Source organism: Schistocerca americana, chromosome 11 (genome assembly GCF_021461395.2).
Source record: "Schistocerca americana isolate TAMUIC-IGC-003095 chromosome 11, iqSchAmer2.1, whole genome shotgun sequence".
Classification (NCBI taxonomy): Eukaryota; Metazoa; Arthropoda; class Insecta; order Orthoptera; family Acrididae; genus Schistocerca; species Schistocerca americana.
Window position 1 is genome coordinate 55898902 of NC_060129.1, and position 12117 is coordinate 55911018.

The following is a 12117-nucleotide window of genomic DNA, read 5'->3' on the forward strand; positions in this document are numbered from 1 at the left end:
ATCAAACCAGTCTCAGGACTGAAGACCACAACAACAAGAACACTGTTGACTCAGTTCCATAGGCAACACAGATAAAAAGGCAAAACTATCTATAATTGTACAGGCACGTATAATTACTAGCTCTGTCAATTATGAAGAACTTAAAAGAATATATAAGCTTGTACCTAGATAAAATTTTGAAGTGGAGCAAGCCTTCAACCATTAGGATTAAAAACAGTGAATTTCACAAAAAGGAGAAACATAGTGCCCTATTACTACACTCATAAATTCTTGAATGTAGCAATATGTGAAGATACCAATGATATCATCACACTGGTTCAGTTGTAGGTACAGCAGTCAGTCCATTGCTGGGATACCACAGAAATCCAATGCTTTCAAAACAACTGTGTGACTCACCTCAGAACATTGCTAAAGGGTGTGTGATGCATATCAAATAGGTCTAACCAGGGATATTAATCTTTTACTTCACATTGCTTTGCAAGGAACAGATATAGATCTAGACATAGCGGTCACACTCATCTGGGAGCATTTACTAGGTGAAAAATGGTAAATGTTTACCATGGATATACACAGTAAATGCAGAATTGAATCATTTCCAAAAAATGATTTTGCAACCTCATGAGTCCAGCCTTCCTATACAACAGGTCAAGTGGCTACTACAGTTCAAACACCAAAAAAGCACAGCCACAATTTGGGATGAGAACATCTTGTGCCAGGAAAAAAGAGCTTTACTGAACACAAAGGAAGATCTGATAGTGCATTACAGACAGTACAGCAGAATATTTCACTATGCACAGTTTGTTGTCTTCTGAAGTAGTTAGAGCTCTGTCTACCTTGCACAAGATACTTAAGTCCAAGGAGTTATTCTTCCCTTGCTCTTACTTCCATTCTGTATCATGGTTTTTTTAGAGAATAAGAATATTAGGAAAATTATTAACACAATTGATAACATTTGTCCTGTAATTTCACTCTAGTTCTGTGGTGACAAAACTTTCCTTCTATGATCGAAGCACAACTGATCAGTATTCATTTTACTGTCATTGCCAGATAAATCACTGTCAGTTTTGCTTCCAAATCAGCCAAGTTTGCAATGTGTGCATTAAGCCCTTTTGGGGAATTGTACTGTGTGAGATTTCCCAAATTCAGACATTGGTAATTCTAGGCATCCTTTGTTGTAGCTTCTCAAGTCACAAAAGATGACTCACCAGTTAAGTCTTCATGGCCTTACTAAAGCTGACTACAGCAGCTGCTGAAATTTAAGATCATGATGGTGGCCTGTAAACTGTCAATACAACAAGCTTATGTTTCCCAATCCACATTGCTGACACAGTATTCAAAGAGCTGTTCACCCCAACATTCATTAATCTGAAGGGGCTGAAACTTGACTCCAGTTTTTGGGTATATAACCACTCACCCTTTCCTCTTACTCATTCTACATGGTAGGACATTAGCTTGTACCCATCACATTGAATTTCTATGACTTCCATGTCATATTCAATTAGAATAGTTAGCACTATACAGCTGCTGACACTTCACCTGCACTTTAGTTTGATTCTTTTTCATAGAAGAAGTACACTGTTTTTATTAAGGAACCAATACACAAACTAGCTGGTGTATAGAATGTGTTAATATCCTTACTTCTCTGTAATATTTTTACTTATCAATAATAATAAACTCACTCAAGGTGAACACTTGGTTAACACCAGCAAAATATCTGTACTGGCAGTGATGTTCTTGATATTATACAATGTTTTAATGGTTAACAAATTTCAGTCAGCATGAATTACTAACTTTTTTTGGTCTGTTGCATCATTACATTTTTCATTAAACCTGAATTGTCAACGTTTTTCCCTTTTCCTAATGTTTCTCTAGCTGACTTTTATGCATATCATTGCTCAACAATCGCCATCAACAAGGAAAACAATTGTGACACCAACAGTGTGGAAAACTAGATTCCATCAACAAGTGCAATTCCATGTTGAAATGTGCTTTTATGTTCTTTAAACAGGGCCACTATTAGTAACATTGAGTTCCAAGTGAAAGGGTTGTCATGCCATAGGCATGACAAAGCTTAGATCAGCAATAGAAACTGAATATTCGTCAGGAAGCAGAACATGGTGTATTGAAAAACAGCACAACAGGCAGGAAGCTTAGACTCAGCAAATTTAGATTATCCACACTATGTAAATGAAAAGTTCTTAATTCTGCTGCACTGGGTTCCAGGTGCAAATCAAAGTGATTTCACAGTGTTATGCATGAAGATGCTGAACATTTACTTTTAAATGGTTCAAGCTATATGTGCACTTCCAATGTATCTTTAAGTGGAACTATAATTCAATCAACAACAAATGAGACTGCAGAAAAAAATTTAGACATTCAAAACAGACATCAGGTGTTTTGCTTATTGACTGTGTAAGTTCCAAAATAAAAGCCTAATTTCCTGCTAAGTGATTGGAAATGAAATGAATAAAGTTGATGAAGAAGGGGCAATTATTGATTGCATGAATTGGACCTAGTGAGAGAAAAGTTTGCTATATATTACGCCAGCAATGGAGGCAAAACTAGGATTTCTTTACAACTTCTACCAAGTCAAACCCACAAAATAAAAGATGACATGTGGCATGGTGGGGGCCAGCTGTAAACATTGTTTTTAACTTTTGTACTTGTCTGTAATTCATACAACATAGATGAACAACAATCTTGGGTGACCAGTAAGTCTGAGAAACTGATATGTTTTAAGAACATGAAATTAACGCTTTACCTTGCATCTACTCTCATTATTGGAAAGCTTGGATTGACAGTTAATGATAAATGGCTTTTTTGTTTTAATATTAACTAATTTAAATGTTCACTTTTTACTGCCAAATATGTTAAGTTCCCTTCTGCCTTTGAATCAAGGCATTACTGTTGCTATGAAGACATTGTATCACAAGCCATTTGTGCTATCCTTATTGCTGAAAACGAGATGGAAGCATTGGATGCAATACAAGCTGGGAATCAGTTCCATCAGTTTACTCATAAAACTTACAGAACTGTTTTAGCAATTCCTGGAGACATTATGTTGGCAAGTTAGATGTTGACAACAATATCACGTCACCTGACAATGGAAAATTTTGCAAGACATTTAAAATCCTGAATCTGGTGTACAAACATTTCTGTCTGAGGTGTAAAATACATCATACGAATGTGAGGAGGACAAGACCATTTTGCCTACCCACCATGAAGCGTTAAATGCCTTGGACACTTTAGAAAGTTTTGCTGCAACATCTGAACAGATCATTAGTTTTACAGACGTTCTTACAGCTGGCCATCTAGTTAGCAAGCATTTTTGTTTCTTTCTGTGGCAGCACAATGTGTTGAATGTTTGCCATTAGAAAATTATCTGCAAGTGCAATTTTTCTGGAATTTTTGTTCCTCTCTGTGACAACACAGTATACTAGATTTAGAACATTATTTGAGTGTATAATTTTTCAGGATACAGTACAGTATCTAATGTAAGGGCTTTAGTTTTCATTTTTGTTGTTTATGTTGTTACTGCAAACCAATGTTATAAGTTGGACTGATGTACATTGTAATATCGTAAAGCTCCTTTTTAATCCTCTGCAATAATAGAACAGTTGATATAGTAGCGTTTTCTCTGATAATATGCATAATATTGCTGTAGTCTGTATATACTGTATGTATATACAGCAAATGGTTAATATACAGAAAAATAGAACTCCAAAAACAGAACTTTTGAAAAATAACTTCTGGTATTTTGGTCCATAGGGGTTATTATTTTTCTTTCACTTTGAGTAACTAAAAATTTGTACTGCTCAAAACATTCTGCAGTGAATAATAAAAAACGTACCTTAAACTATCAGATGCATTTCTTATTGAGGCTGCCACCTGAAACAATACAAAGAATTATTGGCGATTTAAAATTGATGAAACAGTAAATAAATAAAATTGTATTAACACCCACTAACATCTGATTGTTCCAAACAATAGTTGGAAATATTATTATCAAAGAGACACAACATAACTGCAGCAGTTATTGAGGAAAATTATAAGTAAAAATTAACACTTCATTTCAGCACTTTGCTTTTAGCTTTGTAAATAATTATAAAGACACTGATTTATTTGAAAACAAATTTCCAACTTGATACTTCAAAATTAAAAGCGTGAAACATCATTCACCTGCCATGCACATACAGTAAGGTGAAGTACCAGAGAAAAATGTAAAAAATCGTCAAATTTTTATTGATGAAACAGGTAAAGAAAAGAACAGAAAAAAGTTCTATCTGAACTGGTATTGAATGTATTTTCTTCACAACTGTTGCACTGAATATTATGCCATATCACATCAGTTTCATCCACAGAGGAAATTAAGGAGTACAGCATGACATGAAAGTGATAGGAATTATTACATGAAGTGCTGTTATTTTATAGGCATATAAATGACAAAGATTCGTGTATTATCATAAATAGGAAATAAACAACATGGTTAACGTGAGGACAGTGTGCTCTTCAAATGAATGAATAGGCTTTCATACATACAATGAATACATATGAAGAATCAATGAGCATGTGGACAACTACAATAGCACTAAAATAAGTGTTACTCGAGTCTAGCAGAAGACCATTAAGATCAAGGATAATCAAAAGATTCAGTCATCAAACCCAGAGATGATCACCTAATGCGAAACATGTCAGATTAAACAAACTATTTCACATTAACAGTAAAGACTGAGTCATCTCTGACAGCAAGTTGAATTAAGGTAACTAAATCAGGTAATTTTTCTCAAAAATAACAACTGCACTGAAAATGAGTAATAACAAAGATAAGGGTACTGACAGTCGGATACCTCTAATTTCCTCACACTGATAATTATGGGCGATGTTTCCAGATTGCATCGTCATCATCATCATCGTCATCGTCATCCCATACATTAACTTATAAGAGATAGTGCCTAAATTTAAAATTTTCTTGTTACTCCTATATCCTTCTCAATTTCTTTACATACACAATGTGATCAAAAGTATCCAAACACCCCCAAAAACACAGGTTTTTCCTGTTAGGTGCATTGTGCTGCTACCTACTGCCAGGTACTCCATATCAGCGAACTCAGTAGTCATTAGACATCATGAGAGATCATAATGGGGCACTCCGCGGAATCCATGTGCTTCGAACTTGGTCAGGTGATTGGGTATCACTTGTGTTGTATGTCTCTTTGCCAGATTTCCACACTCCTAAACGTACCTAGGTCCACTGTTTCTGATGTGATAGTGAAGTGGAAACGTGAAGGGACACATACAGCACAGAAGCATACAGGGCAACCTCGTTTGTTGACTGACAGAAACTGCTGACACTTGAAGAGGTTCGTAATGTATAACAGGCAGACATCTATACAGACCATCACACAGGAATTCCAGACTTCATCATTATTCACTGCAGGTATTACGACTGTTAGGTGGGAGGTGAGAAAACCTATACTTCACCGTCGAGCAGCTGCTCATAAGCCACACATGACGCAGGTAAATTCCAAATGACGCCTCGCTTGATGTAAGGAGCGAAAACATTGGACGATTGAACAGTATAAAATCGTTGTGTGAAGTGAAGAATCAAGGTACACAATGTGGTGACCTGATGGGTGTGTGTGTGTGTGTGTGTGTGTGTGTGTGTGTGTGTGTGTGTGTGTGTGGCAAATACCTGGTGAACATCATCTGGCAGTGTGTGTAGTGCCAACAGTAAAATTCGGAGGTGGTTCTGGTGTTATGGTGTCATAATGTTGTTCATGGAGGGGGCTTGCATCCCCTGTTTTACATGGCGCTATCACAGCACAGGCCTACATTGATGTTTTAAGCACCTTCTTGCTTCCCACTGTTTAAGAGCAATTTGGGGATGGCAATTGCAGCTTTCAACACGATCGGACACACCTGTTCATAATGCATGGCCTGTGGCAGAGTGGCTACACGACCATAACAAACCTGTAATGGACTGGCATGCATAGAGACATGACGTGAATTCTTTAGAATAGTTTTGGGATGTTTTGGAATGCTGACTTAATGCCAGGCATCACCGACCGACATCGATTCCTCTCCTCAGTGCCAACACGAGTTAAGAATCGGTTGCCATTCCCCAAGAAACATTCCAGCACCTGATTGAACATATGTCTGCAAGAGTGGAAGCTGTCACCAAGGATAAGGGTGGACCAATGCCATATTCAATTCCAGCATTACGGGTGGAGGGCGCCACGAACTTTCAAGCCATTTTCAGCCAGGTGCCTGGATACTTTTGATCACACAGTGTATGTCATCGGTGGTCTTCTGAATATTTATATCCATTTCTGTTTTCCATGTGTCGCTGTTTAAGTATGTTTCATGGTCTTTCTGGACTCTTCTTCGATTTATTGTCATCTTGTGAGAGTCCAACTTCTTCTGTACCTATGATCCATTTTGAACTGTTTTTGCTAGTGCTTGCTACCTCGAAGATCTGCCTTGTGAGCCTGTCGTCAGTCATCCTGTGATGTGTCCACAGAATTTTATCCCTTTTTATCTATAGGTGTCCGTTATTGTTTCTGTCTATCTATAGATCTCTCTAAAGGGCCTCTTTATCCAAATTCGTTCACAGAAAACTGGCCCAAATATTTTCCTGAGAATTTTCTCAGTCAGTCATTTTTGCTTGACCATGAATCACAGTATTTTCTACAGTAAAGAGTTACTCCAGCAGTACTTTCGCATTGACTAAAATAGATTTTTTGTTATGACAACTCCACATCAGTTGACAAGCTTTTGAGCAAGAAACTCCTGAAGTTATGTTTGACAATAAGGGAGGATCACACTTTTGAAAGACTGAAGATTTTGAACAGTGTGATCTCAAGATTTCAGCTGCAAAACTTGTGGACAAATGATGGCAGGATGATGGTGAAGACCGAAAATAGGAATGATCAGTCTGCAATGCAGACAGGACGTTTGAAGCTAAAAAAAATTTCAACTCTTGTTGCCTCTAATTTTGTGTGTTTACTTTCATGTCTATTTTGCAAAGAAACAATTTATTTTACTAATATTATACTTAAAACAGTTTCCCCTCTTATTATTCTCTGTTTGTCTATGTTTACTTTTAGTACAAATTTTCTGCTCAATTCTCATACCTCCAAGACCAATACTATTAATTAATTCACTATTATTTCAATATGTTCACAAGACTCTGATTCAGATGATAAATTACAGTCTTATTTCTACTTTAATAATTTATCATCATATTACTGTGGTTACTCATCATTAGCATCAATAGTAAGACAGACTGCTTTCATTCCATTTACCTTGCTTTCAGTATTGTTGTGCAGAGACTGTTCTAGCTCTGTTCAGGAACTTTCTCCTCCTGTCTTCAGCTGACCATTCACTGACCAGTGCAAAGCCTGCTGGCCTTGGCCGCAAAACCTCCCTCCTCCTGGAGATATCTCCCACTTTCACGTCAAGGAACCTTGCTCCGCCACCACAATGCACTCTGGTATTCTTTGTTCTCCCAACCTCACCAGCCTAAAGTCGCTACTATCTAGCACCTTCATATGCCTAGTAGCCAAATGCACTGAACATCCCACTGCACTCGCAAATGTTCGATCACTGCCACCTCATCATAATTAAGTGTCACGTATTTCAAGACATGGACATACATCTGATACTTCTTTCAGAGATGTGGCTCGAACCAAGTATGTCCACAAGTTGCATAAATTGAGAAGACTACATCTTTTCAGGATACAACAGGTGTAACTGACAACTGGGTGGACTAGCAGCATACGCATACTCTTGATTTATCACATAATGTGCTACACACATCCAACAATCATGAAGATAAACAAGAGGAATATGTTCATGTAGATTACATCCATTAACAGAAAGTCACATATGTGTGTACTCTACAAATGTCCTGAAGTATCCACGTTTGGCTGCTTTTAAATAGCTCTTTGAACTGAAATGTGAGCATATAATGATGCTCCACCCAGATCTTCCTTTTTTCCCAGAATTCCTAGCTGGTGAAGACTTCTTAAATTTCCTTTCCACGGGACTCACTATATCTGAAAACTATCTTGTACATTTATAAATCCTTTTTATACCTGTCACTATTATTGTTGTCATTACTACTGTTACCACCACCACCATTTGTGGCAGCAGTTGTAATTCTACTAGTAATGTCATTATTAACTTTATTAGTTCATAGTATTACTTACTCACATTGCCACTTAGGACACTCAAATCATTTTAATACTATTTGTCATATTATAACTGTTGTTTCTTAGGTAACTATGATGTATGTGTGAAACCCTGGTCCAGTGCAGAAGAGAACCTGATGGCCCTCATCGGACTAACATAAATAAATAAATAAATAAATGCTGATTGGATTATCTCTCCTGGATATTTAATTTATATGTCTTGTGACACTTCCTCATACCAAGTTATAGTGGAGAGATTATCTGCAGGCTTCCTGTCAATTACTGGGTTTTCTCACAGATGATTTGTAGACCAGTTTTCTGTGACATTTTATGAAGCTTCTCCAGGACAAGTTTGGCTTCTTTACAGTTTCTTAGAAATGTGAGTGTCTATAAGAGCCATACACCTCAGGTTGGTTCTCTGCTCTTTTTTAATTTCAATTTGGATTCCCTCATCTCCTTCCCTATGGCTACATAACTTTTTTCAGAATTATTTTAAATTGGAGGGGATTGTGGATCTCTGGCTGCACGCTGTTGTGCATTTCAAATGCTTCTGAAATTTCTCCAATCAATTTAACATTTGAAGTTGTACCTATTAATGTCTGTTGGATAATTGCCACTATTTTCCTGTCAATTTTGAATTCCTTTGAAGTACTGAATCAATATTTTCTTCTATCAAATCTTAAGCCTTTCTGACACTTGTCAGAAGTTGTCACAGTATTTACACATCATCATCTTTAAAAAATTGACTTTGGTTCCCATATCTGTTCTCTACACGATTACCCTTTGCAAAATCGTGCCTTATATTAAACTATTAATGGGCCTAGATGTTCATCCAGTTGACTTCACAGGACTTTTTCAAGAATTTTGGACATAACAGGATGCTGTGAAATTCCCTGCAATTATTCAGACTGGTTTTATGTCATTTTTATGAAGAGGAACAATTAATGCACATTTCCACTCTTCAGTAATTTTTTCAATTTTACAAATGTTTAACATAATTCTGTCAGTTGCTTCTGTCAGATTACTGTTGCTCAGTATCCGTATCCGCATACTTCTGCTATGAGTTTCTGTTTCCGCTGATGACTTATCATTTTCCAAAGTACTGATTTCCTTCAGTTCCTCAACAGATGATTTTTAATCTGAATTGTTTCGCCTCCAAAATCTAGTTGTTCTTTCAGAGGCACACAATCAAGAACTGAGTGAAAGCCATAGACTAAAATTGTTATTTTTATGTTGGTTTCAAGTGACCAGTTTACATTCTTTTTTATAGCCTTGAACATTATTTTCTATACTTTCAAGAATTCCTGCCATTTTTTAGGTTTGTTACTATTTAAAACTTTCAATGCTTGTTCCCTCACATCTACTGGACCATGATCACAGACAATGTTCCACTACCTGTGTTTTCTCCTCTTTTGTGGTTAGCATAATCTCATAATGGTTTTCAATATGTCTGCAAGTTTCTTACAATTTATGGTATATGAATGAACAATTTCTTACTCATAATATGAGTGTTAATGGATTAATGATGACTGATTTATTCATATGTCTTTCTTTTCCGACAAGTTGAAATCTAATCTTTATATGCAAGAGACGTTGAAATGACTAAAAAATTCCTTTCTTGCTCTTACACTGCCTATTTTTATATCCTTATTGGCTATAACACCAGAGCCTATCTGAAACACACACAAAGCGGAGTTCAGAAAATTCCATTTTTGTAGCTTCTTCGCAGATTTAAATTATGTGGTAGTGATTTTCATCTCATTTTCCCAGCTGTGTCTCACGATTTTTATATAATCTCTTTTGAACTCCTGTTTCCCAAAATTTTTTTGTTGGAACGTACACATTCCTGACAATGTGACATCCCTCCAGTCAGACACTGAAGCAATTCAGTGGCATGCTTTTAGATTTGCTACTATTAGCTTTCATTAGCACACAAATGTTATGGATATGGTTCAGCAACTCAGACAGGAATCCTTGGAGGGAAGGTGGTGATGTTTTTGAGAGTCAATGTTGAGAAAATTTAGGGAACTGGCATTTGAGGCTCACTGCTGATGTAACTGTTTATCAGCGTGTAATGTAAGGAAACATAATAAAACTTTGTTGGTCTGATTTGTATACTAATATTAGCCTACAATATAATGAATCACACTTTGTGTATCCTCCATAACTGTCAGAGACATACTGAGTTTTATTTTTCTATGCTTACTGTTTTTTCATCTTATGTCTTTTGTTAATTTTGAAATCACCTGTTTGTGTATACTGAAATAGAAAACGTTTAATAGGATTTAGTGATGGTAATATTGCGGAAGACAGAGTTTAGATGTGTACCAATAAATAGTGAGTTTTGTCATAACAATGGGAGGAGATAAATTATGTAAGGTTGCTGTTGGGCAGTATACAGTCATGGATCACGAACTTGTAAACATAGACAAATACTTTTTTCTTGTGCGCTGTGGATTGTAAAGATAGTGGACAAAATGGAACTAAAATTTATGCATTCCAGATTGATTATCCACACAATAGCATGAAGGCAGCAACTTGGAAATCATGCAGAGGCACATTTACTAATGGACAATTCTATGAAGCACAATGCCAACAGCTAAGTTAATAGTCCACAGCGTCGATCTACCTCTTATTGTGAACTGATGTAATGTGGGAAAATATCAGAGCAGTGACAGTAAAGGAAAACTTCTGCTAAATGAACTGATTTCAATATTGAACACATTCTCCCAAGTGAATACCATACGCAAAAACTACTATGACTGTGCCCCATAGAAATTTGTTATTACACCATGCATATACAATGGAATGAAGCCTAACAAACAAATGCTTAATTTGGGAAGAGAAAATGTGATGCAGGAACCGGTTATGCCAGGTTCACTCTTTTTTATACAGGGTGTTACAAAAAGGTACGAACAAACTTTCAGGAAACATTCCTCACACGCAAAGAAAGAAAATATGTTATGTGGACATGTGTCCGGAAACGCTTACTTTCCATGTTACAGCTCATTTTATTACTTCTCTTAAAATCCCATTAATCATGGAATGGAAACACACAGCAACAGAACGTACCAGCGTGACTTCAAACACTCTGTTACAGGAAATGTTCAAAATGTCCTCCGTTAGCGAGGATACATGCATCCACCCTCCCTGATGCGCTGATGTAGCCCTGGAGAATGGCGTATTGTATCACAGCCATCCAGAATACAAAGAATCTCTACATTTGGTACTGGGGTTGTGTAGACAAGAGCTTTCAAATGCCCCCATAAATGAAAGTCAAGAGGGTTGAGGTCAGGAGAGTGTGGAGGCCATGGAATTGGTCCGCCTCTACCAATCCATCGGTCACCGAATCTGTTGTTGAGAAGTGTACGAACACTTCGAATGAAATGTGCAGGAACTCCATTGTGCATGGACCACATGTTGTGTTGTACTTGTAAAGGCACATGTTCTAGCAGCCCAGGTAGAGTATCCCGTATGAAATCATGATAATGTGCTCCATTGAGCGTAGGTGGAAGAACATTGGGCCTAATCAAGACATCACCAACAATGCCTACCCAAACGTTCACAGAAAATCTGTGTTGATGACGTGATTGCACAATTGCGGGCGGATTCTCGTCAGCCCACACATGTTGATTGTGAAAATTTACAATTTGATCACGTTGGAATGAAGCTTCATCCGTAAAGAGAACATTTACACTGAAATGAGGATTGACACATTGTTGGATGAACCATTTGGAAAAGTGTACCCATGGAGGCCAATCGGCTGCTGATAATGCATGCACACGCTGTACATGGTATGGAAACAACTGATTCTCCCGTAGCACTCTCCATAACTGACGAAATTAAAATGAGCTCTAACATGGAAATTAAGCGTTTCCAGACACATGTCCACATAACATCTATTATTTATTTGCGTGTGAGGAAT

At 37.0% G+C, this 12117-nt stretch overlaps 1 protein-coding gene across 1 annotated transcript in view; it reads right to left on the bottom strand.

Moving 5' to 3' along the window:
• Positions 1-12117, bottom strand: part of LOC124554127 (zinc finger protein 70-like) — a 109576-nt gene that overhangs the window by 9996 nt on the left and 87463 nt on the right. Inside the window, exon 3 of the mRNA XM_047128188.1 lies at positions 3851-3888. Coding sequence (XP_046984144.1) covers positions 3851-3888 — 38 coding nt within the window. The remainder of the gene's footprint in view (positions 1-3850; positions 3889-12117) is intronic.